Raw genomic sequence first — 27,733 nt, forward strand, 5'->3', positions numbered from 1 at the left:
TTTACAGAAAGTTTGGCAATTTAATTAAAGACAATACAAAACACGTTTTCTGAATTCAAATAATTTATGTAAAAGTACATGAATGAGAAAATATCAGCAAGTCGAACCAGGTAACCACATTACCAGATGCACGTTCTTTTCTCCCTAGGGATAACATACAGTAAAAATGAAAATACACTTACATTTTAAGTTACAATAAAATACAGTATTTTAAAATAAACACAATTTCATGTCAACCAGCCCTTTAACAAGAAAAACTCCTGTTAACTCAGGACAAGCTCAACAGAGTAAAAACAGAGTAATACTAAAGCTGCTCAGTAACTCTGAGTGATTTCCTTTCATTAAGGAAGGAGAAAACAACAGGAAAGAAAGAAGAGACTTTTGTTATTGCTCTGTTTTTTCAGTTACATATCTTTAAGACAGCGATCAGAGCAATGGGGATTACTGTCAACTATAAACACTGGGAAACAAAAAAATCTGTCATTATCAGGAAACATCTTAGGATCAGGCACAGATCTTCTACCTAACATGAACATTACACATCCACCAAAAAAAGTGGATCCCACAGGCAAAGCAAAACCACCTCTACTGTATTCAGGGTTGCACCTTGGCCCCAACAAGCACCTTCTCTCAACCTTCTGAGCCATTGTTTCTCAAATCACGAGTTTTCATTTATATCAAATAATGAAACCCAAAAAACCACCTTGATTATAACATACAACCAACTGAAACGCTCAAGGTTTCTTATCATGAGTCACCCCCCACATTTGTGTGGTCAGCTGAATAGATACCAAGATGACACGCAACTGATTCCATTGACGGTATCTTAATTCATCAACTCTCCTTAAAGGCATTGGTTGAAGTACAGTAGTTTGACATACAGAAATAGAATGTCATCAATTTACAAGCACAAACCATTAAATAATAGCACGTGAACTTCCCTGCTGTCATTATGAAAAGAATGCTACCACAAGAGCTGACAGCCTTCTGATTATTCTTAAGACCTTTGAGAAAGAGTGATGAAATTACTGTTCCAGTTAGAATGACAGCAAAGAAAGAGGTTTGGTCACCCCTGAAAGATTCCAATGAAGATGCCAGTATTGCAATGGGAAACACCATTGGAATTCTCATTTAAAAATAAAAAAAAAATTACAAAAAAGTTACACAAAATTGCTTTAATGTGTATTTCAATTAAAAATAAAAAATAAAATAGGAAATACATACAGTTTTTCTAGAAACACACCAGAAACAGAAGTACGGAGGGAGAAAAGTCAGAGCTTAAGGCAAGGCAAACGTGAGAACATCTAAAAGAGTAAAATTAAATGAAATAAAAAAATACAAGCAAAAAAACCTTATTACTGACATACCATAAACCCACTATTGGGAAGTGCGTTATTTTCTAACAGGACCATCTTTGTTTTCCTTTTGTTTTAAAGAAAAGCCTCCCATTTTGAAAACGCAAAGCCAGAACACCTCTGCATTTAATGATTTAGTGTTACTCTTGCCTAGCTGAGATGTCTTTCAGTTTGACAGCTTGGTCAGGATTAGTTTAACACACAAAAGACAGTGTATGCTACCAGGCCTACTCACTTGGAGTTTTCAGAGCCTGCTTCTCACACAGAGATATATCACTGTGACCTTTATTAAAGGTTGGTGTCAGAGTTTCAGTACTGCTGTTTAAGGGGCTTCTAGAAATTGGAACAGAGAAGACAGATTGATGGCCAAGAGATAAGCAGTGAGCTCTGTAAAACATACACATGTTACAGTAAGACTTTGTGTAGCAAATAAAAATCATGGGATGGAATTTTCTTTTAAACCATTTATTTCTTGGTTTCAGAAGTGCTAACAATTCCAGTGACAGAACTTTCAAAGTGCCTTGGCTGTGCCTCTTTTTAATGTCGTTTCCAAATGGTACTGAAAGAGGTAAGAAAGCCCCTCTTTAACAAATAGTTATCAGTTTAGCATTGTTATTTGGCAAGTCGGATCCTGAAATTCTCTTGATAAGTGTAATTATAATTTATGAACATATAAAAAAAGCACAGTTACATGTGACTGCACTGTCAGATCTATAATACATCAAATAAGACTGCAAAAATAAAAGGCAGGAACAGGAAGAAGGCCTCAAGTCTTTTTTTTTTGTCTTTTTTTTTCCCAGAAGTCTCACAGCAAAAAAAAAGTTTAACCATAAATACGACGTTATAATCTGCAAACCAGGTCCTCTAATCCAGACTGACAGCATATTCATATCTTATTGCTTCCTTTGAGCCACCCATCACAAACTTGTGGCGCCAATGCTCATTCATATCTTGAAAGGCTCCCCAGCCTTGTCAGCCCCCATTAGCCATTCACACTTTATTCTGAAGAGAACTTTTTTCAAGAAAGAAAATGAGTTTTTGAATTAGGAAATCTGAATTCTTTGACAATACATGAAAAACTCAGGAAGATAAGCTTAAGGAGCTCTCAACTGAATTCTCATATTATTGTTTACAAGGAAGAAAAAAGGAAAAGCAGACATTAATATGAAAATACAGAAGGCTGTGTTAAGACACCACTAGAGATGAACTTGGAAAGGATATTATACTGCAACCACTTACCTTGTCAGGGCATTGAAATGATCACCTCAGGTGACAATTCAGAGATACAGAATTTTAAAGAGTGCAAATTATATTGCTGCTGATCACTGCAATATCTGATATAAAGGCAGCACAAAATAAGAGTCGGTGAGAGGCACTCAGCCTTCTTGTGAAGTGAGGGGCTTTAAATCACTCGTAACTGACCTCCTTAATAATCTGCATTGAAGGACCTGATGAACAGCTGTCAATTTTTTGTCATGCAATTACATCTGTTAAGCAACCAATACGCAACTCAAAAGTGTTACTGTCACCCAGGGTGGACTATTAAAGTAATCTGTTAAATAATAATGTCAAAAGGGGAAGTGGTAAACATCATTTGCCATAAGTGAAAACACTTCAAAAATGTACATTAAATAGAAAGCTAAATGGTATCTTATAAAAAGAAGTACTGAACACAACAAAGCCACAATAAATTAGTGTTTCCATAAAATGACATGCGGAAGGTTTTGTTCCCAAGTCTATGCATTTTTACTGTCTGTTAATTCCTAAATATTGACAGCATAATTGAGTAATTGAGGTACATTAGTTTACATCTGTATACGTCTTGTAAAAACTTTTAATTTTTTTCTTCCAGTTTTTCTTCCTCATCGCCAAAGAACAACAAAGGAAACATTCCTAAAATGCAGCCAATGGTCACTCCAATAGCTTTACCCTAGAGAAAGAGGGAAAAAAATAAGTTTCTCATTGATCAGTTATTACTTATTTGTGTGTAGTACCAACAAAATCAAGAAAGTGGACATTTTGTTCTAAAAATGTGCTAAAAAATAATCCTATGTGATAAAAGACAATTCTAAATATAGAGAAAAGGAATGACCTATGAAGAGATGCACACATGACAAATAAGCGAGGAGCTCAAGATTCAAAGGGTTAGCATGATGGCCAGGAAGATGGGGAAGGCTAAACAAAATTAAGGCGCAACTGCAAGAATTTGCTGAGATACAGTAATACAAATTATCATCAAGGTCAGAAGTGAGCAACGTCACAGTTTGTAAAGGCAAAAGTTGAAGACAAAAAATAAATAACTGGAAAAGGTTTCACAATTTACCTACATAAAGTCAAAAGAGGAGGAAAGAAATTAAAAACAGTATCTGAAGACACGTCACCAGCAGCAAATGAATAGCGTTGAGAAACTTCATACAGCAATAAGTAATAAAAAGACAGGAAAGAAGTGCTAACATAGAGACTAAGATATTTAGAACTCTTCACACAGAAAAGTGCTGTGAACAAACTGTCATAGAATGTCACTCATGCCACAGACACAGCTTCCAGTAAAAAAGCTTGTATGTTGGACAGGCTAGAAGGCAGCCCACTGACAATACACCACTTCTTCCCTGCTCAATGCCTTTTAGAAGTAGACTTTTTCCCTAACTTTTATTGAGAAAGCGTTATCTCTATTCCCTCAAATCTGCTTAGTGATTTTCCCCACATGAACTTTTGTTCTGGCAAAGTGAAAGAATTCCTTCCTTCCTTACTATGTTTCTAATAATTCATTTCTTTAATCAAAATAAACTAATGCTGTCACTGGTGAAGTGGGACTGCCTCAAATGTTTCGATGTTCATGAAGTTATTGTCCTGAAAATTCATCTGAAAAAGTGAGCGCCCTAGAATTGTAGAAGTTATGGTAAACCCAAGCAGTGAATACTGTTAAATGCTAAGGTTTACTCAGATGATCATCCATACTACCAGCCACCTGTGGCTTGTTGTGTACAAAAAATGCCAAAGCCCCAGACAATCTACTCTGCTGATACTGATACAGGCTCACAGCCAAACCTTCCAGCAAATGTTCATAGTGTTGGTAGCTATGAAGTATTTAATGGCAAAGGTGACAAAAGGAACTATCATGCATTAGTTTAAACAAAAAGGATCCCCACAAAGGCCACTTGCAGGTTACTTACCAAGTGTGCACTAAGACGTGTTTGCCACATGTCAGCTTGTTTAGGCGTCAGATCAGGGATTGAGAGACCCAGCCGTGAAGCCAAAGCTTCTACATAACCTGCAAGACTGGAAAAATTAGAAACCATGAACAAATTATTAGGGATATAGAAGTGTCTTTTGGAGAGGATTTTGAACTACCTGAAGCACTGAAAATAGCTTTTCCTTCAGCACACTGATAAAGCCTTGGTGAGGTAAATACAGGAAAGTATTCAAATTTCTAACACTTCAATGTAATCAATGTAAATCAATTAATCAATGCAATCAATGTAAATCTATTAATTTTCTTATGCAGTATTTCCAGAAGTTCTTTAAGCAGTAAGACAAGACTGGCTTTAATGTTACTGTACATTACAACAGCTTGCAAGTAACCTTTGCAAGAAACCTGTTGCACACCATTCACCCTTTTCTGTAATAAGCTGTTTTATTTGCAGAAGAAAAAATTAGAGGGAAAATGAAAGAAATAGCTTTGCTTTTAGCATCTACTCAGAAATTTCCCTTTAAAAAGTGAAATGCATCTGCTTATATCCAACAGAATAAAATACTGAGTTACTGGCAGCAAATAGGAACACCAAGATCTGAAGCTATTCCCTTATTCTCAGATGTAACACCTATATTTGCAGTTCTTGCTGTAGCTCAGAAGGACACGTTTTGTTATATTCACAGATCTGAAAACCTGAGGAGGAAATATTCTGTCATAGCACCACTCAATCATGCTATAACACCAATTCCAAACCCCAGTGTTATCACTTGAATATACAGTATGCAATAGGAAGTTATTTGTTTCAAACCTCTGTTTCAAAACCACAGCACTGCAGTTTTGGCCTCAATAATATAATCAAATGTCATGTGGTTTACTGAAGGACAACTCTCAAGCTAGGAAAGGAAAACAAAAAACAAACAAGGAAACACCCACACCAATAAAAACAAAAAAAAACAACACAATTTCAACAGTTTGCATGTTTTAGTTGAGCAGCACCAACACTGGTTACAAAGGAGTACAAAACATTCTTAAATTCAGACCTACCCCAGTCCAGCTAAATCTGAAACAAGGTTTCCCAAAGCAGCAGCTGGTGATGATGAGAGGGAAGAAGAAGCCAAAATATTAACACCGAATAAAAACAACCAACGTCCTCCCACACCCACTGCTACGGCCCCAGCTCTTATCAGTCCATGCCACAGAAAAAACTACAAGTAATTTTATGTTTGAGCTTATCTTCCGACTTCATTACAACCTGAACTAACAGCAGCAGAATAGTGACATTTTTCCTCAGCTTACATGAAGACTTCACAAAAAGATGACCGGAAATTGGCATAAAAACTTTTAAGATCAGAGTCAACAACAGCCACATACAGCTGAGCTTCACTCAGCTAACCCTGGACACCAAGAAAGCCCTGCAGTGCCTCAAGAGGCACAGAAGCACTGGAAATAGAGCATATACAGCTCTGTTCAGCAAGCAGGGATCATTTCCACACACTGTGGCAGTTAATAAATATTATATGCAATTGAATATGCAACACTTTAAAGTTACATGTTTAAAATACATGGTTTCACAGCAGGTCTTATTAATATACATTTGCTTGTGACTGTATTTCATTGCAATGGAGTACTGCAGATTTCCAGAAGATTAACTAGTTCTGGTGTAAAACTTCCATCCAAGCTATCTGTGTGCTTTCAAGCAATGCTGCACCTGCAGCTGGTGTGATCATGAGCAGTTTTTTCTCCTACACTGCCGAGGCACAGAAGCAGTGAAGCAGAGCTCATTAGTTCTGGCAAAGCGCTGCAGACTAAAGCTGCTTCTGCGCCTTACGTAGAGGCAGGAAAATCACTGAGAACAGTGGACAACACAGCAGAGGGACATCAAACATCGATCTCCACTTAGCACTGCAAGCAAACAACCGCTTGCAAATAGGTACATTAATATTAGATCTTGGAGAATTTTAAAGCAGTTCCATTACAGAAATTCAAACATATTTTCCCATCCTTTCCTAAGTGACCCAGGATTTGGACTTTTAGATTAAAACAAACAAAGTCCAAGAATTTCAGGATGTATTTGAACTGAAATCTTATTTCTGCAAATAGAACACACTCTTATTTATTATGAAAGACTGCTGCTTCAAGACGAAAGAGGAGCCATTTCAAGCCCCATAGCCTACTTTTAGTCCAAAATACAGGGATGTGTCATATCAGTCTATGCATACTCCATTTTTATTACTTGCCTGCCATGGTTGAGATTCCTAAGACAACTCCAATTGACAACTCTATTTGGGTTCCCTGAAAAATAAGAGTTCTCATTATTTGATAGAAAAGATTTAAAAGAGATGATACTAATTCGATTGGTAAAGTATCACTTACTGCTTATGTTAAAATTGAAAGGACAAATGGACATTACATCTAAAAGATATGCATTACTCTTATAAGCATACGTATCATCCCCTACAACAAGAAGCTTCTTCAGCTACTTTTAATATTTTACATTACCTCATAATGGCAACCTAATGGCTAAAACAGTAATCTCCATTTCTGCACACCATTTCCTCCACTCTAATTCTTAACATAACTCTGAAAGCAAACTTCCAGAAACACTGAGCAAGCAGATAAAATGTAGTGTCATATCTCCTTTGTTTTCAGATAAGGAAATGCAAAATCACATGGAGCTGTAGGATGAAACAGCAACGTGTGGCAGGAGGGTAAGAGACAAGGGGTCTACTTCAAAACAAGAGATGTTCCAGATGGAACAGAATGACAGAATTGTATTGGTTGCAATGGACCTTAAACACCATCTAGTTCCAAATCCCCTGCCACAGGTAAGGTATCCTCAAAGTCCCATTTAACCTGGCCTAGAGCACCTACATCCCAGGATGGGGCACCCACAGTTTCCCTTGGCAATCTGTTCTGGTGCATTACCATTTCTAAGTAAAGAATTACTTCCTTTATTTATACATATATATATATATATATATATAATATATAATTACTTCCTTATGTATAATCTAAAACTACCTTCCTCCAGTTCAAAACTTTTGTTCTATCACTATACTTCCCAACAGCCTTTTAGGTCTGCCAGCTCACACTGAGTTTTTCATCCACCAACACCCTCTGAATCCTCCTCATCAGGTCTGCTCTCTGTGCTTGAGACTGCACTAATCCTGATGCAGGATCATGCACTTGGCCTTGTTGAACTTCATGTTGCTCACACAGGTCCACCTCTCTAACTTGTCAGGGTCCCTTCTGGATGGCATCTCTTCATTCCAGAACATCAATTGCACCACAAAGCTTGATGCTGCCAACAAACTTACTGAAGATGCGCTCAATCCCACTGCCTGTACCACTAGCAAAGATGTTAAATAGCACCAATCTCAAAGCCAACCCCTGAAAAATACTTCTTGTCACTGGCCCCCACCTGCGCATCAAGCCACTGACCACAACTCTGAGTGCAATTATCCAATCAATTCCTTACCAAGTGGCCCATCTGTCACACTTATGTCTCTCCAATTTAAATTCAGGGATGTTGTGCAGGATATGAAATTGTTTTTCACAATAAATATAGTCAGGGATTGGAAGAGGCAGCCAGATGGCTGCAGTCTCTGCCCTTAGAGTTTTTCAAGACTCCACCTAATAAAACTATAACATCTTGGTCTGACCTTTCAGCCGATCCCACTTTGAGCACAACTTTAGAATCAAGACTCCAAAAGGGTCCAAAGCAAGAGCAACACTAGAGACCTACTGACTCCTGAGGTCCCATCCTGCCTGAATCATCTCCTGATTAATATTACACTGTCAATTATAATTCCACCCAAGAAACAGCATCTTTGGTCTTGAATTATCTTCCTGTTTCACCATCCCACTTCATTTTCCAAATAAATGAAAATATTTAAAGAACATTCATTACTCAGCAACACCGTGCTACATCAGTACAAATGAGCATCAACACTAACAATGTATTCTGCAAAGTCAAAAAAGAGCACAGAAATTTTAATGGAAAAATTGAGAGCAGAAACTAGTTGAGTTGATACAGAGGGGAAAGAGTCTTCCTGAAACTCTCATTTAATACAAAATAAATAATATTGGCTTGATAAGGGAATTAAAGAATGAACTTACCGCAGCAATCATAATTGCGTTATCCAAAAATCCAAACCCTACAAAAGGTAATGCATTGTGGACGAACACTAAAAAATAAGTAACAAAGAGATCATATTTATAAGGATGCACCAGTACACACAAACAACTGAAATGTGAGTTTAATACCACCTTTAAGAGAAACAAAGGCAACACACTGGAAATCCCTCTATGAAGATGGGCATGTATTTGCACAGCACTGTCTCCAGCTGCTGGCATACTAAATACAGCACCGAAGACAAACAACTTGACTAGACAGCTTAGAAAAATCAGTTATTTTCACTTTTTTTTTTTTTTTTTAAATTAAAAATGCAGCTATTTAGTTTTTCCCCCATTTCAGATAGGATCAATAATCACATTTCATAAACTTTCAGAGATGCAAACATGAGGGAAGGATGAAGAGGGCATGAACTTCACAAACAAGTGAAAAGAAACCAGCTGGGCTCTCCTCTGGGTTTACTTCTCAAAAATATCATGAATCCATTACCACAAAAACTGATGTCACACACAACATTTCATGCTCAGGTATTTGAACACATATGGTCTTCATTAACAACCCTTTAATAACATATATACTGTCTTAAACGTACACATAAAAGGCTAAAGCATGGAATGTATGAACTATTCCTTTTTTTAAACAGCAGGACAAAAAGCCCCAAAAAGCTACCAGCAAAGAAAGCACACAAATAGATGGCAAAGGCTTTCAAGACGTGTGTACCTGGCTGTAACATCTCTGGATGTGGTGCTCAGAGATATGATTCTAAGCACATGGATTCGCAGTGAAGCTGACAGAATTTTAGAATCAATGGAGTATATAAAGGGGAAATTTACATATATATATATACGTATATATATATACACACACACACCATATATATATACACATACCATATATCTATATGATCATACTATATATATATGTGTGTGTGTGTGTGTGTGTGTATATATGCGTAAATACCTCCAATTAGAAAATATCTGACTAAATGCATTTGCTCTCTGACAGAATTTGAAGTCATAAAAATAAAATGACTTGGAAGAGAAATCAGAATTTGAAAAGAACACATGATTTTATAAAGAAGACCAAATCTAATTCCAATTTCTGTATAATTTAGCCCCAGCATCAGTTTATTTAACACCTATGCAACTCAAAGCAAGTTGGTAGTTTTAAGCTTAAAAAGAAAACAAAAATTGTCAAGGTTTTACAGCAGCAATGCAGGCTGGCTTACACTAACAGCCTTTGCTGCTGGCTTTGAACAGTGCTCTTTTGTTTGGGCTTTCTGTCCTACTTTCATTAAATGGCACAGAATTCTCTCACCAGATGAGGTGTTATGAAATAAAGCGCTGTAGGTGCTTGCTTTGGTTTTCTTCTACTCTGCAGTAGTTTGGGGATGAGAACAGACCAATGGCTTGTAGGAAAAAGACAAAGCAACTCAAACACAAAGACTGCACAGCATTGAACCACACCCAGCAAATACTCTTGTTTTACCATGTCTCAGTTGTCCTGGAGATGGTGGTGCAACCTCCAGCTTCTCTAGAGGAGTCAAAAGGAAATGAAAAAGTTAGCTAGTTCATCACATACTCAGTTTAATATATTATAAAGCATTCACCAATTTAGTAGCAGACAAAAAGTAGCTCTGTTACATTTTTGTTATTTTTATAATAGGTACTATGATATAAGCCAAAAAATCTTCTCAACTGGCATTACAAGATTAAACTAGCATTTGTAACTGACTATGCCAAGTAGCAACACACATCAAAACAGCCCACTATGAGAAGGCATCTCTATTGCAGGATTAAACAAATAAATTAGGAAAAAAAAACCAAACACTGAAGTTAGTTAAAAATAATAACAATCTAAAAGGAACTCTATTTTAGTATTGGTTTTCAAGGGTACTCCAAGCATGCAGCAGAAAAGCTTCGTTCCTCCCATCTGCAAAAAGAAAATGTTACCGTCTCTGTTCTGAGAGCAGGCGGAATTTCACAGCTAGTATGAGAAAACAAACAAAAAACACTACAGCATTTGAGAACACTGATTTTGGCAATAACAAATCCACTTTGGTCACTCATGCTATGAATGTTTGAGGTATTGTGGACTTAAACCACAGAGCTTAGAAGAACATCATTCCTCAAGTTGCCCAAAGGAAGCTAACACTGTGCAGCTGAAGTGGTGCACAGAATGCGGCACTCACAGCTCTGCTTCACTGCACACATCTGGGGACAAGGGAGAGAAAACAAGCAACCTTCCAGCTCGCCCCTACCCCACGTGTAGATTTTAAGTATATGCCTCCTCTTCTAAGATGTAATGCTTCAACAGCTTCCAGCATAATGGGCCCTGAGCTTCTGACAAGTTGCCTTTGATTAGTAACTTCTTCAGAAAAGGTTAAAAATTTCCTGCCATCCTGGTGTCATCTGCAATCAAGTGCACTTGATTCCCTCATCCAAATCATTGACAAAGATTTTAAACAGGACAGGCCTCAGCATGGACTCCTGTGGAACACCACCCATGACCAGCCACCAGCTGGATTTAACTCTACTCACCTCCACTCCCTGGGCCTCCAGCCAGTTCTATACCCAGCAAAGACTGTATCAGTCCACATGGGCAGCAAGCTATTCCAGGAAAATACTTCCAGGAATATTCCAGGAAAATATTTCCAGGAATATTCCAGGAAGAAACACAGTGTCAAAAGCTTTGCTGAAGGTAGACTACATCAACAGCCTTTCCTTCATCCACCAAGCAAGTCACCTGATGATAGAAGGAGATTAGACTGGTCCAGAAGGACCTGCCTTTCATGAACTCCAAACAAGCTGCTGAAGAGCTACTTCCATCTGCATAAGCTGCAAACTATCCAAGCCTCACAGCCACTTGGATCTAACAGACAAGGGAGAAAAGCAAACCTGTAGACTAGGAAAACTCATAGAAGTTTCCTTCCCCCAGAGAACACCATGGGAAGCTCAGGGTGGAGACAGGCCCAAGGAGCTGCTTGTGGGTACCAGCAGGGATCCCTGAAAGAACATGTACATGCTGCATGCAGCACTAGAGTCCCACAGTCAGAAAAAGCCATGCTACAAATCTCAGCTGTTGGTCAGGAAGGATGGGACCTGTTTTTCCAACACAAACTTCTGCACCTGGCTAGAACTGGCCTCACGCCATCCATACAGGGTAGACAAGCATCTACAGGAGCATGGAATGAGCAGGTTCTGTAGAAATCACTGCTGCCATTTCAGAAGCTTTTTTCAGAGAACAGGAAAATAAAAGCAATTCTTAGTACGTTTGCTAAAGTCAGAGGCACTGTGAAAACAAGAGGTTTACTGAAGGTCACTGCTCCCCAGAGCTCCTGAACCCTCAAGGGTGGCCAGGAAAGCAAAGCCATGGTCCTCACATTTCTGTTAAAGCTTCCCTCATGTCCTCTCTTTTCATCCTTCTGAATGCTGGGTAAGGACAAAATCCCAAAGTGCAGAATTCCAGCACAGGAGTTCACAGGCTGCTTCCCTTTCTGCTCCCATGGGAAGCCATTACGATGACCAGTGTGCTTCCTGTCCTGAGGCTGCCCTCCAGACACAGGCAATGGCACGAAGGCTGTGCCCACTGCCCTGTGCAGCCCGTTCCATGCCCACCGCCCTCTGGTGCAGCCCCTTTCCCTGACCCCCACCCTCCCTCCCCTGGCACAGCTCCATGCTGTTCCCTCTGGCCCTGTCACTGTCACACAGAGCTCAGCGCTGCCCCTCCGCTCCCTCTGAGGAGCTGCAGCCGCCATCAGGCCTCCATCAGCTCCTCTGCTCCAGGCTGAGCACACACAGGGCCCTCAGCTGCTCCTCACACTTCCCCCCCGCTCGACTCCTCTAGATCCTTCACCATCTCTATTGTCACAAATCACTCTATCGATTTGGGGTACTGATACAGAAGATGAAAAATTATTTGGTTTATCAAGTTGTACAGAGCTCTTGAACATCAGGCTTGTGGACTTAACTACCATTGATCTCATCTGAGCTTGATATCACATGGCAGTCTACATAATTACATTCTCTCTGGTGTAGTCGGAAAGCTATTAAACAGCCAAAATACAGTGCATAATTTATTTCAGAATCTTATTACCAGAAGGAGGAGCTGAGGACAATTGTTTGGGGAGAGAAAGAAGTAAATCAATCCGTAAAGCCATGAATAATGGAAATTTAACACTCACATTAACTACAAATGACACAAGTCTCCTCCCTCAGAACACAAACAGGGACTGTCTGGGGATGCTCTGAGCAGGAGGGAAGCTGGGTGACAATACTTAGGGAAGGAGCAGAGCTGAGCCAGCGCAGGCTGAAGGGAAGCAGGGTGAAAATCTCTTCATCAGCATAATCTGTTTCCATAGGATTCCTGCTAAATACCCATTTTGAGGAGGGAGGCACCTCGGGAGCTCTTGCATAGGTAACATCTTCCTGCTGTGACCTTAAGAACTTGTTTTTACTAAGAAATAAAGTACACGAAAATAAATGTTTGTTGGCATCAAAGCCAATATCACTTCCAATACCGCCTCTTTAAGAGCAACATACTTTCAAACTCTGCACAATGTGAAGGCACCAGCTGAACGTGTCTCATAAAGAACTAATAAAATGTTTTCAAGCAATACAAAAAATAAGAAAAAGCAATTCTAGCAAACCCTATTCCGGAAAGCATTTCACAATGCATTTATTGAGAGCTGCTTTCAAGGCTGGGCAAAAAGAGGAAAAAAGTCTTTGGAGAGCTCAGCTGAGGAAATATGCCCTTCAGCTGTTGTACATCAGGGAAAAAACACTGCGAGCACAAAGCCCATTTTCAACAACTGAATTTTGGGCAGAATTCAACAGCGCGGAATGTACACGGCTGGGGAGAGAAAAAGCCCAAACCCAAAGCACAGAAGCATCCAGTCCTGAAATTCAGGGCAGCCATTGGGCAGCTCATTCTGTATCGCTCAGTGAAACAGCCATCAGAATTCACGTCAGCACAGAAGGAATAAAATGAAACGGCTGAATAAGTAACGCTGCTTTTTCAAATTGACATTCATTACCCTAAATTAAGTTATAAACCAAGGGTCAAGTGCCATGCAGGTCACAAGTCCTGAATTAGCAAGCCTGCTGAGTAAGAAAAGGAATTAAAACACTTTAAATGTGTACTAAAATCCTTTTTCATTTTTACAGTATCACCTTTTTGCTAAATAAATACTTTATTTTTAAACAGAACCAGAGGGGGAATATAAATCTGACGACGTAAGTAATATCACTTACCCACAACACGGCCCAAATCCAACAGCTTAAATCAACTCTATCAATTGTAGCCAATTTAAACCAAGACAGTACCTGCAATTTAGTTGTAAGATTATTATTATTATTCTCCACTGACAAAAGCCTCAATCTCATTACAGGGGGATTATTTTTTCAGTCTGTTAAAAGCATTAGCATAGGTTTATGAGTTATCTATCTTTTAAGATGTGGAATACAAGGCAACCTGCAGGCCTAAAGGCGCGTAGCGTTAACATAACATTGAAACCGCAGCTAGCACTGCAATAAAGTCTTACAGCACAATCTGTCAGCCACCTACGGGCAGGACACAGCAGGCACCGTGGCCTGGGCTGCTCTATGAAGGAATGTGCTACAGCTGGGCACCATTAAATCTAAGACAAATCTATGAAGCGCTTTATAGTTCAAACTGTGACCTGTTTTTTAAGATGAATGAAGGTGGTACGAGGGAGGAATGCAAAAAATATTAATCATTGAGAGCTCTAACAGTCTCACCACAAGGCATTCTTCTACTGAAAGTAGGGATTCTCAATTGGATGCTCATAATACTCCAGTAAGAAACAACAATCCAAAAGTTGACACCAGAGGGAGAAAAAGAATCTCCATCATTTGTTGTAACTCACAAATGGTTTCCTGTTACTACAGCAATTAAGGCATGAAAGGATGCTGACTCGTGCAGTGCTAAATATACATTCTGCTGTTAGCCAGCTCAGTCACATGCACACTACAAAAGTTGAGCAAAGCACTAAGAGATAACAGAGGACATGAACTATTTTCCTCTACTACCTGCAAGAAGATAACCGTGTCCAAACAAGCATGCACATATGGCACCACGGGCATTAAAGGCCAATCTACATCCCCCTAACGCTGCAGAAAATCACACAGGAATCATGTTTCATCTCCCCCCGAATACCTGGAAGGAGAAGAAGAGATGATGACATTTATTTGAAACCACTGCTCTATCCAGCAGAGTGTGTGCTGAACGGAGCCTGCAGAGTGCTGCCATCAGCACAACTGACACATTTAGCAACAGAAATGTACATTACTGCCCATCAAATACTGGACAGTACAGGTATAAGTACCACAGAACTTTGTTTCAGCTTGAACTCCAGTGCTTGCAGGACATTCATCACCAAACAGTGGGAGAATGCAATTCATTCCCTTTAGCCTTCCCAAACACCTTACCATTCTAAAGATGTTTAACAAAGCACAGATATAAGGTGGAAATCCTGTCACTACATCTAAAGGGGAGCATAAAATGGCAACAGATACCCAGAAACCCAACACTACCTTCATCACTGAGACATTTATTCCTGCCCTTAACTATCAGCTCTTATCAATTCCAGTTCAGTCTTTCATTTCCACTCCAGCAGGTTCATAACAAAATACTCTTTGCTTTATAATTTCTCAAACCACAGCAGCAAAATATGTGAAATAAGATGCCTGCCTCAAGATTCAAGGAGGAAAACCAGCTAAAATGATGACTAGGTAGAAAGGGCTTCCAGTTTGTAATAGAGATGCAGGATAAGGATGAACATTCTGGAGAGAAATGGAAAAGAAAAACAGCTCAAGTGTTTGTACAGAAGTACCAGAAACGTGGGATGTATCACTGCTGGAGTGTGGATACGAACAATAACATGGTATACTGATCTGTGCACAACAGAATTATATTATATATTATTTAACAAAGAATAGTAAAAACATAAGGAGGGACAAGAATGCTGCCAAGAAACAAGCTTTTGTAGCAAATCCCAACTGCAGCGAGCCATCCAGAGAGTCACAGTTCTTTGCCACAGAAAGGCAAATTCATTTGCAGAAACATAACACCCATCATTCCAAATGGAGGTTGGGTTTTTCTCTCCCCACCCCGTGTCAAAACTCAGGGACTTCAATGGGGCTAATGGAGGGACAGCTCTCAGTTGCACAGCAAATTCTTCCCCTAGCATTATTAACACTTCCACCAGCAACAGCAGAAAAACACTGGATAAATACTTCAACATTAGAGTGGAATTAAACTAACCCAAATATACCCCCCTAACCGTGAGGTGATGTTCTGGCTTCTCGGCCAGCTTTGTTTTATTCTTGTGCCTCTCTGGTTTCAGGTAAAGCATCCATCCATTACTTCACCGGTTTTCAGCTGAGCAGAGAAGCAGCTCAATAACAGCACAGAACCAGCAAAAAGATCAGAGCATCTATGTGCTATCAGTTTTAAGATATCCTTCGTAGCGGTTTCACTTCAGAGGATAAGCAGAACTGTTCTGTGGGATACCACAGAAGATTTGTTAACAGCGGTTATCACAGCCCTAAGCGCAGCCAAAGATTCAATCTAGTGCAGGGCTTTTGTGACCTTGTAAAAAAGGAGCATGAGGCATCACTGTTGTGTCTCCCAAGCAGCGTGTGCTCATGAAATACCCACAGAGATACAGGCATAACTATGAGGTCCTTTATTTAATGATGCTTCCCCAGTTCCTGGACTAGAAACAAGATCTGAGGAGTTGAGAGATGAGTTTATTCCATCCTACCCCTCCCAGGTAGGCAAGTGATTGCCGTCAGCCTATAGTGCACCAGGGGACCAGGGCAGCACTCCTCTGCCCCAGCACCACCACAGCATCCCAGTGATGGGGGCCTGTGCCCCATACAAGCAGCAGCAGCAGATCAGCTCCATGTTACCACATACTTGTTTTTCCAAGGTATCCACTGTTACTGCTATTCTCAGGCAAGGAGTGCTGGCTTTTGCCTTTTTCAGTACACAGGGGTCTTGAAAACAGAAAAATCTCCTTGGTTGGTACTCAGAGAAATGCAGAGCAATGCTCACCATTGGAACAAATCCAAGGCTGGCAACAGCAGCACTTCCACAGCACCTGGTACCCACAGCATCAGCACCCGAGGTCCTATAGACAGCAGCATCCAAGCAACAGCCCCCACCATATACAGCAGGGCAGGACACAAGCTGTTAGTCTGGTGGGCTTGGTGGGATGATTTTTCCCTCTTTTCAGATAATCATATTTACAGAAGATGGAAGAAACCGCTATTATCACATATCACCATGCATCAGCCTGTTGGTGAACCTCATTCTTTGCCAAAGGACAGCCTGCAGCACAAAGACTGTAAGAGTCTCTCTGAAATCCCTTTAAATGCATTCAGATTTTCTTGCTTTTCATCTATCTCAGAATTAAAGCAGCTACCCAGAACAAGAGAGGGAGAGCAGACAGAAAAACAGGCAGCATTCACTCAGTTACAGACTCACAACAAATAAACACGCTACCAATGACTTTTCACTGTGTTGTGGCAGTAGAAAAAAAACTACGAGCTCCTCAGAAGTCCTTAAGAAACCTTTGATAGCCATCAGAAACCTCTGATACCTATCAGCAAAAAGAAAAAAAGCACTGAAAGAAACTGCTGACAACATCAATTCCAGCCATAAATTACTCCCGGGTAACAGCTACCTCTGTATATTAAGTGTTCAATAAATATGAAACACGGTAGCAATTAACCTATTCTTAACCTACTGCTGAAGGCAGCCCTGTGCATTCAGCACCTGGGTGCCTCCTTCCTGTGTACCTGACTGTACATGGGCAAAAACCAAGCTGCAGCATCAGCTCTTTGGCAAACAGCTGCAGCACTGAGTGCTGCACAGTGTGAAAACAGACAAAATACAGTTTACAGAGAGTCCCAAAACACTTTATATTGGCTTTTATAGGATAAGAGTACAGAGTATCTGCTGGGTTGCCGCACAGCCCCCTGATTCTGTTATTTCTTCTGCACATGATTTTTAAGTCCTAACAAAAATTTTATTTACTATATTCATGAGAGTGATCCGACATGTCTAAGATTGTTGGTTACGTAAAGGAAGTCATAAGTAAGGAAACGACAACGAAGGAGGAGTAAAGCTCAGTAGCCTATAAGAACAGCACTCGCTGACTTAAAGGCAATTGCTTGAAATATTTAAGAAAAAATAAGAGGGATTTTTTCTCCCGGGTAGTGTTTCTGCAGACTTCAATCACCATCAGCCTTTGCCCCGGAGGATTAAACCAGCCCCGTTCCAAGTGCACATATGCAGCTCCCAGCAGCAGAGCTAACTCAGCCCAAGTGACACCACTACGAGGCAGAGCTGTGCACACAATCTCCCTCTAAAGCTGTGCTGGGATTCGCGCTTCATGAAGTACCACCAATCAGATCCATCTGTCTATTCCCAATGCTGTTCAGCTTTCCCTTGAAACTAGCTAATGGCAACCTGATTTTACTATATATTTCAACTTTGCCCACTTTTTCTAACCTTTTCTTTTAACAATTTCAACTGTAATAAAACAGCAAACTCCTGTAAGTGCTGAAGTTGCATCTTCCACCTGCTAATCTGCTTGATAATTATTAATTATGAACATAAGACCACAGCCGAATCCTTAAGGAATTTTGCACACAGAACAAGCCCATTTTCCACATGCAAGGAAATAAGCCATCAGTTTCACAGTCTTCCTCCTGGCAGAGGAAAGCAGCCTCTACTATGAATTGCTATCATTGACATATCAGTAATGCCAAGGCTTGCTAGAGAGCTGGATCACATTTATGCTCCTCCTATCTGTTTCATGCTATATGATGAGGCATGAATGCCTCTGGCATCATTCCTTCTCCTTGTTCCCATGTGCTGTTCCAAATTCAGCAGTGTTATGTAGCCTCTCCTCCTGCAGGGAGGATGGGGAAGGGCTTCAGCAGCCAGCAATCCTGGGAGGAGCAACCCTGAAGAGACAGCAGAGGAAGGGGAAGAGAGACTGCTACCTACCTATATACAAGAGGTCAGGGGAATATGAAGACAATAGTGCTCTCCAATGTCGTTACAAGTACTCAAGAAGACTAAAAACCAACCGTTTTCTCACTAGTACAAGTCTCCTTAATGTGCTGTCAGGGACACAGCTGCTGGAAGGACGAGAGTTACTCCAGCTTGAGGCAGGAAGTCCTCACTGGCACTTCCCAGGAGAAAATAAGATGGATGCTGAGGTCCATTCACTTTGCTGCTGCAAGGAGTGATTTGGTTATTTTTCCCCTTATGTTCCTAAATTCCTTCTTGATCAGAGGACTTGCCCTTTGCTTAGTACTTGTCCTCAGCCACCAACACAGCCAGACCTAGAGAAAATGACTGTAGCCAGCATGGAATTTAGCCAATTTAGACATTTAGACAATGCAGCCACTGGTAAAAAAAACACAAGATATTGAGTTTAGTCTCTTATTCTTGAACTGAGGTTTGTTCACATTTGGGACACTGTATCTCTACTTGAGCTCTGTTAAAAAAACAAAGTCAGCCCACTGTTGGGATTTAATGAAATAATTATTTGGAATGTGAATCTTGAAGCTAATTGTACGTAAAGGAGCAGCTGGTAAAGTCATCAGTTAGTTCCATTCTCTCCAGTCTTCCATGAAACTCAACTAAGGCGGTAGAACAATTTCTGCTTACTCTGTTTGCCATGAAAAATGGCATAATATACTGCAATGACCTGCACTCTGAACATAATGTTATACTGTCCAGCATTAAGGAAGGGATGGATCACTGCATACAGCCAAAAGCTACAGAGAGCAAATGATTCGAAGTTATTTTCACAGTAAAAGTAACTTGAAATCAATGCTATTTCCAAGTAAAACCACAGCAGGGTGAAATGGAACATTATCTGTTCCCAGTAAGTATTTGGATGTGAAGAAAATATAGAGCTGTACAGCAACAGAACTTCGCATACACCAAGAAGCAGGAAGATTTCTGTGGCACAGATGAGAATCACTCACCATTTCTTGCATCCCCTCCCAATCAAGCCCTGAGGCCCCTCAGAAGGTCTGGGAAGACTCACTAGTGTCCAGCTGCCAGGTTCTGGACTATGTGAGAAGTGAGTCCAGGGACCAAAACCTGGCCCCTGCTGACACCCGCAGCACTGCTTCCCCTCAGCTGCTCTCCCTGTAAAAGCCTCTCAATTTCTTTTTTTTTTTTTTATGGTTTAGAAATGAAAAGGTTTTTCTAAGACTGTGTCCTTCCCCCAGGTCAAGCAGGAGCCTTCAACTGTGACTGCATCCACATGGAGAGGCAGGACTTAACTCTGGAAATGCCTCATACCTGGCACGGACACAGGAAAGTCCTTTCCAAAGCAACTGCTCTGCAAATTCAAGTACACGCAACAACACCCTTAAGAGCTACCAAGAATTTAGAAAGGAGGTTGAACAAAGCTTTTGTCGCTGAGTAAAAGCAGCAAGAGAGAAAACAAAAGAAGCCACTTGCTCCTAACGACTATTTTAAGGTGGAAGGTGAGCTGCCACCAAGTGCCCCATATTCAAACAGGTAACACTGTGCTCTTCCCAAGCTTCCACTTGCCCCTTTTTAGAGATAAACCTGCAGGTTAAAAAAAGTGACACGCTGGATCTGCCAAAAGCTAAAGCTAAAGTCATTTGTAATGATCAAATAAAAAACCAACAACCAACGACAAGAAGAACATTTACTTTCCAGTTTCTGAAACAGTGCCACGACAATTTAAGGAGGGAGGAAGGAAAGGAGCAGGTGGTGGCACAAAACAACTCACACACACATTCAGCTTCTTCCAGTCTGAACCATTTCTTTATCAGCAAAAATTAAACCACATTAAGGAAATCCACAACGGCTTCCTTAATTACTGTTTGCATGATCCACTTATCTCAGCTTTTCCATTTACTTTATCTTTTTATAATACAAGAGCTTTTAGTTGCGTGGCTAAGCTTTAAGCAAATTCTTTCAGAATGGATGTCATGTTCTTCTAATATGGGCTATACACCAAATCAGAACCTGTGTTCACAGGATACACCTGGAAAGATAACTCATCACCAAAGGGTTTGAGCTGTTTAGCAAGTAAAAGTTGCATTTTAAGTGATCTTTCTGAAAGAGAGCTAAGTTTTCCTTTGGACAATCTTCTCAAATCTCACCTTCCTAGAGCATTAATTACAGCAAATGGAAAAGAACTATGGGAACCACATAATTCTGAGACCGGAGTCACTGTAATCATATTAAACATACTGAAGTCCAAAATTTATATTAATATAAATAAGCCAAACCTGAGCACTTAGTTGTTGTAGCAATACATGCCAACTGCATCAAAACAAGCAAGCACAAAGTCTGTCACACAAGCAGCCTGCTGGCTGTATGCAATGCCACATCTTAGTAACACACTTGTAGTTTTTAGCTTTTTACTGTACCATCAGTACTGCTCGGCTCTGGTGACACTACTTCGTTTGCTCGCTTCTCAAGTGGTACCAGTGGTTTGGGGTATCTGGATGCTAAAAGTTTGCAAAAGCAAGATGGCAGTAAGTCACTGCTGGAAAACCTTCCCGTCAATCCCGGAGCGTCTGCCAGCAAGGAGGGAACCTGCGTAAACCAGGAGAGCGAGTTTCTCTAGGTCTTACACACATTGCGGCTTGATCTTGAACGCTTGCTGGCTTTGCTCTGCAAAAACACGTGGCTGTGTTTCCGCACTTAAACACAGAGCTTTAATATAGGAGAAGAGAATCGTTAAATTCATTCTAAGTTAAAGTTTCATGAAACATTTGCTACACAGCTGACAAGTTCCATAACATACTACATGGTGACTGAGATGACAACGTAATGAAAAATGCAAACTGTCCTCAGCTACTTGAGTTCACAGTTCTTCTGCTACTAGGAAAAAAAAGGAAGTACAATAAATCATAAGCATTAAATGTAATAAAGCTTCCGGAAATGTCAGATTGACAAATGCCACACGATAGTGCTAAAATGAAGAATAGAAGTAATAAATCTCCTAATGGCCCAGAGTACATCTTAGAGGTGAGGTTTCATTCATGTGTTTGCTGTTTTGCACTTTGGGGGTGTGTTTGAGCTGGTTTGTTTTGATAAATGCAATTTCACCCTTGAAAAGTTTCTTGGGAAACAGCACAGCTTCTAATCGGATTTCAGCTGGATCAAATCCCTCAGCTGAGGTAAACTGTGCAGCAGGTATCTTCACAAGCACTTTGCCTTTTCTGGTACTGGGCAACCAGATTCGTGAGAGAGGACATAAGAATCTGAAGAAAAATTAGCTACATTTCACAAGTGAGAACTCAATCTGGGGATAAAAGGAACTGGAACTGCCTCTCATTTCCTCAGTGGCAGCTGCAGGTTCTCCTCCCCAGTCAGGCACGTGCCCACTGAGCTCCCCACAGAGCCTGGCACAGCTCCCCGGGGCTCAGCTCCATCCCAGCTCGCAGAGCTCTGCCCTTCCACACTCAGGCTGGGAAATCCACCATGGATTTAGACGCTGAACACTGTAGATACAGCAGCACATGACAGCGAAGGGGCTGACTGCAGCTTGTTATTTCTCTCTTCTCCTCAGCGAGTCTGAAGAAAAATAGTGTCAGAGCAACTAGAGAAACGATCCAACTCAGAATTGCCTCGCTGCTCTCTATCTGCAAGCAAAACGGCATCAGTTTCAAGCAAACAGATTTAATATTAGCAGTAATTGACATCTGGGATGATGAGTTTTTTGTTACTAGTTTGTGGCAGGTAACAAAATGTTTCGCATTACACAGATGACCAATGTATGCAAACAGAACGATTCCATCTGCAGGCATTAAAGAATAAGCAATAATAAACAAGAAGCAGTTGGTTCAGCGCTCCTCCTCCTGTACTCTGCCTTCACCAAATGGTTTGGGAGGGGGGAAAAAAGAAAAAAATAGAATTTCAGAAGCCAAAAAGAGAAGTAATATCTGTTTCCACTCGAACCACATTATTTCTTTCATCACGGGGTATTTTAGACTCAGCAGTGAGCCCAGCTATTGCCGTGGTGTAGCTGTGATGGACAACAAGGATAAAGGGATGGTGCGCTTCTAGACCACCTTCTAGAATCACAATCAAACACCAAAGCTAAAAGCCCACTTCTTGACCTAGGTCACTGCAGGTAGATATCTGTCTTCATAAGCAGCTCAGCTCACCCACATCCATTGGGCTGTAGAGAACCACCCCCCTTGGATGCCACTGTGCCTGTCAGTCAGTGTGCAAGGCTGGTCCCCCCACAGATCCATCAGACCTCAAACGATGCTTTGTTGTGTTAACATAGGTTAAGCTGTACCAAAATGAGGCACTAAGATCCGGGTGGTTCCCAGGCAGATAACTGGTTTATTTTTAATAGCACGGTGTGTCTGACTCAACACACAAAAAAAGGGAATTGTTTTCATAATAGATCATGTTTGATGTGTCTAAGGAACTTTGGTTAAATATTTGTCTCTCAGGATATTTGCAGTCTTCCAAATTCACTTCCCCACATGAGTTGTTGTAGTAGAGGCACCTGAGCTCCAACTATAGATTATAAAGCAGAGATGATGCTTCTGATACCGAAGTGAGATTGTGCCCAGCACTAACTGTAAGTTCACACTACCCTCATAACGATCACACCTCAGCAGTCAGATCAATTGCGCAGACAGAGCACTGCCCTTCACTCACAGCGCTACATTTTCACAAAGCCATGACACACTAACTTGGAATTAGGAACTTTTTTCAATCAGACGTACCAGTCTGGCCAGATTGTTTGCTAAACCACGTAGAGCACCGCATGCCAGTGCCTTCATACAGAATCTACACAGACACTTCAATTCCCAAAGCCAGCAAAATCCAGCTGACAAACCACCATCAAGTTTTGGCATGTTTTCCAGGTAATACAGCATCAGCAAGCAAAAAAAAAAAAACCCAAGCTATTACATTTACTAAGGAATTTATTAAGTTAACATTTCACATAATGAAAGGTAACTCGGTGCTCTGAAAGAACTGCACATAGTTCTAACAGGATGTTTCCCATCTCTGCAGCAAGGATGAAGAAATAACACATTCATGATCACAATGGGAGATTTCTGAGAGTCCCTACATAGGCACTGTGTTAGTATTATTAATGGAAAAGTGTTACATTCTGGACCGAGAAGGTTTGAAGCCAGCACAGATGACAACAGCACACTCAGCACATCTGCCGTATGGTTCTTTCTTACCTGAGCTACCGAAACCTCCTTCCTCCTGGTTACCAGGTTTGCTGTGCTGCTTCTAAAGCACTTTGATGAATCGTTTTCTAATATACGATCAACACCAAAGGCAGAAAACCTGAGCATAAACCCTATTCCTTCTTTCTAACCCCCCTCCATTTATAACAGAATACAAATACAGAAGGTCAGAAGCATTAAACCACTCTTGACATTCAGTTTCATATCCTTCCCCCAGCTACTCCTATGCAAAAGCCTCCTGTTATTTTAACTAGGGTTTCCAAGTGAGCACAGCTCTACAGCCACCCTTCACTGCAAGCTCACAGATCAATGCGGTCCTCTGACCAAAGCATTACAGCAAACAGAACCACTCCAGCGCTTGTTAATAACAACACCCTGCAGCTGCTCTCTGCCAGCTACATTTTAAACCCACTGCCCGCGCTCAGCACCTGGAAGCAATGAGCATCCAGATGGAAGCGTCCTGTAAGATGGGGACGGTGTGATGGCAAGGAACCCTTCTACGCCACAAACCTCTCCCTACCTACAGTTATGTGACTACAGGGCAAACAAAGGCATTAAGTATCAAAGCATTGGGGACCCAGCTAACTTAATGGCTACAGCTCACCTACCTGAGGACCATCCTTCAGTGCAGCAGCGAGGGCAGCAGCCGGGTTTCCCCGCAGCCTCTGCCATTAGCGGAGGCCACAGGTAGTGTGTCCTGTCATATTTCGTGCTAGGGCAATTAGCTGATGGAACTGCTTCCTTCTGGTGGCAGGCCTGTGAATGGGCTGAGGAACAGGCCCCACTGGGTTCTTGACGTGCCCAGGTCTCCCCATATTGCTGACAGCTTGCCCGAGCTGTTATGGGGTCTGTTAGGGCACAGAAGAGGTAGTGAAGGTAGAAGGTCAAAACGTAACCCAATAAGAACCACATTAAGAAGGGTATGGACTACTACCTCGCTTTCTATAAGTACAAAAGGATCACAGGCACATAACAAGCTCAAGTGCACAGAGCAATAAAACTGCATGTGCATTTCATGACTGAGGAAAGACTGATTTTCTGACTGACACAGGACAGAGGAACTTCCTTAGATAGGGAGGTAAACGAGAAGGCTGCATTTGGATCACACCTCATTGAAAATCAACAGCAAACTAACAAGCTGATCTAAAGCATCCACTGCTTCAATCTCCTGCATGCTGCAAAGGGATGAAAAGACTGAGCAGAAACAGATCGACCAAATCACCTTATCTACATTCAACTGGTTGATTGTAAAAATCAGAAGTGATTACAGTTGATTGGAGATGATGGAAGTATTTGCAAAGTGGGACACAATCCCCCCCCCGTACTAACATCAAGCAACAGCAAGCATTCAAAGTGTCACCATAATTATGTGAAGTACAGGTCATCATCATCCAGCCCAGGAATCGTATTGTTTTCTTCCCAGTGCAGCCCTTCTATTCGTTCTGTCTGCTTCTGTCACTGCCTGGTGCAGTCAGCAACGATGAACATCAAATAGCTGGTGAACTGCTGCCCTTCTTCACATCATGTCTGAATTCAATGCCAACCCTCTGACATTAGCTCCCTTCCCTCCTTAGCCTAGCACAGCTCCAATACATGCACTTCAACTCCATGCTCTGTCTGTACCTCTAAAGAACGCAGAGCTCCTATTTTACCTGCACTCAATGATTCCTGCGCTGTTTCCCCTCCTCTCCCTTTAACGCAGTTTCAGTTCTCTAGAACATGAAGGAACATACAGGAGATGCACATTATGGCTTTGAGACTTTTCTTCCCCTAATTTTTATTCAAAAGACTTTCTAGAAATAACAAAGGAATAAATAATGAAAGAGCTGAATAAAGGAAAAAGTTATTTTCAAACAAATCAAGTTCCCAGCCGGGCAGGTCAAATAACCTGACTGTGCGGACCGCGGTCCGATGGCATTACTACACCTGGAGCAACCTGCGGGACCACAGAGCACTGAACTGAGCTTCTGCTGAATAACTCTCTGTAGTGAGATAAATATCACCGCTTCTGGCACTAACTGCAGTTCTCACTATGAAACAGATCTGCAGTTTACTAATAAGGTTGTACTTAGTTGTGTCTTTAAACAAACGCTTCTGTAACCGTTTTCCAAATCTGAAGTGATCAGACAAACCACAGTATTGTACAGAAATGGATTTTCACACTGCGGGTAGCAGCAATCAAGCAACAAGGTACTTAATAGGGGCATGTGCTGAATTACCTCTGTATAGACCTTGAGACACCACACTGAAACACATGCAATAACCACAGTGCGATCCTCCAGATCCAGAAGCACAGCAAGCAGCCCGCTTTCACCTGAGCCCTAAGTGCCAAGAGAGAAACCAGCACAAAAACCCTAATAAATGCTATAAAGGACCTTTAGAAAGAGTGTTAGTTGTTAGTATTTGGAAGTTAGGGACAACATAGAGCTTAAAGCACTCTTCCTAACTAGGCTGGAAAACAAACAGAGCCAATTTACACTCCTAAAAGGAACTGATTTGGTGACATGCTCTTGCTCCTGTGTTTACATGCAAGTGTAAAGCAAACAGAGCTGAAATGTACTGCTTCTTCACGAAGGCAGCACTCTATAATTGACCCCTGAGCTGATTTCTGCCCACTGTGCGGTTTCCTTAAGGCAAAGAGCAACGAGGAGCCACAGAAATGCCCTTTCCAAGGGCACTCTATGTCCAAAGTCACAAGGAGGCCTAGATCAGAGCACAGTGCTCTGGGGTGCCCACTGTCACCTCAGCTATAAGGCACACAATCCAGAAGTCCTGAGGCTGTAATTAATGTGATTTGGCTTGGTCAGGTTTTTGATTCGTTGAAGGGAAAGCGCAAAGCTGGAAAGAAGGTTTGGGATCAAATAATAATGATAATAATACATCGGTGTGAATTACAGAATTGGCGTTGAACAGCACTGCACTCAAAGACCTCCCCCAGCACACACAGCTGTGTAAGAAGGACCCGCTCCCAGGCAGGGCAGCGCCATTCATGAATGAGCTTCAGGAGCAGCAGCACAGCTCACCCTCAGCGCTCTGAAACCAGCTCAGCGCTGCACGAGCAGCGGGAGGATTTCAGAGCAGCCGCACGTTCCTTCTCCCGGTCTGAAAAATGGCCACCCACAGCTTTTGGAAACTCCCGCTGAGCAGCCGAGCACATGGGGGAGAAGTTGTGCACACAGCGGTGCCCGCAGCCCGGCCCGGCCCGGTCCTCCCACCCGCCGGGGCGAGGCTGCTCCCCGCCCGCTCCCAACGCGTCCCCGGGGTCAGCAGGCGCGCAGGGCCCGGCCCCGCTGTGAGCCGGGCTCCGCTCACCTTGTGCGATGGCGATGGACTCGAAGCGGTGCAGCTCCCGCAGCAGGCAGCTCCGCTCGGTGGAGTGCAGGCTGTAGATGAAGTCTCGGGCCCCCTGCGCCGTGTTCAGCGCCTCCATCGGCTCCTTCTTGGGGTGCGTCCCCAGCGCCCGCCCGGGCTGCGCTCCCCGAGCCGGCAGCAGCCCGTCGGCGCCGCCCCGCAGCGAGCCCAGGCGGCGGCGGCAGCAGCAGCGCGGCGGGCCCCGCAGCGAGCCCAGGCGGGAGGCGGAGGAGGACGCGGCGGGGCCCCCCGGCCGCCCCAGCAGCAGCGCCGCCCGGCCGAGCCACGCCGACATGGGGCAGGGGAAGGCGCGGCGCTCGGGCCGCCACGAACGGCCGCCGCGGACTCAGGGGCTGCGGGACGGACGCGCCGCTCGGGGCCGGGGAAGCGCCCCAGTCACCGCCCCGCGGCCGCTCCCGCCAGCGGCGGCGGCGCCGCT

The 27,733-nt window shown here is 42.2% G+C and overlaps 1 protein-coding gene across 3 annotated transcripts; it reads right to left on the reverse strand.

Annotated features, from left to right (window-relative positions):
* On the reverse strand, positions 1-27,733 carry TMEM65 (transmembrane protein 65). Of its 3 annotated transcripts, none has more exons than XM_015856277.2 (8): positions 27,256-27,733; positions 24,552-24,791; positions 10,172-10,216; positions 8,668-8,735; positions 6,786-6,840; positions 5,593-5,635; positions 4,529-4,634; positions 1-3,285 (listed from the first exon to the last, which is right to left on the reverse strand). In XM_015856277.2, exons 1-8 carry the CDS (start codon positions 27,587-27,589, stop codon positions 3,190-3,192), a joined length of 987 nt encoding a protein of 328 aa, XP_015711763.1. In that variant the 5' UTR covers positions 27,590-27,733; the 3' UTR covers positions 1-3,189. The 3 variants fall into 3 exon arrangements, with proteins under 3 accessions (XP_015711763.1, XP_015711764.1, XP_015711765.1); XM_015856278.2 differs by lacking the exon at positions 24,552-24,791 and adding an exon at positions 21,145-21,225 and having other exon boundaries at positions 27,256-27,728; XM_015856279.2 differs by lacking the exon at positions 24,552-24,791 and having other exon boundaries at positions 27,256-27,724.

Source organism: Coturnix japonica, chromosome 2, assembly GCF_001577835.2.
Source record: "Coturnix japonica isolate 7356 chromosome 2, Coturnix japonica 2.1, whole genome shotgun sequence".
NCBI classification, from domain to species: domain Eukaryota; kingdom Metazoa; phylum Chordata; class Aves; order Galliformes; family Phasianidae; genus Coturnix; species Coturnix japonica.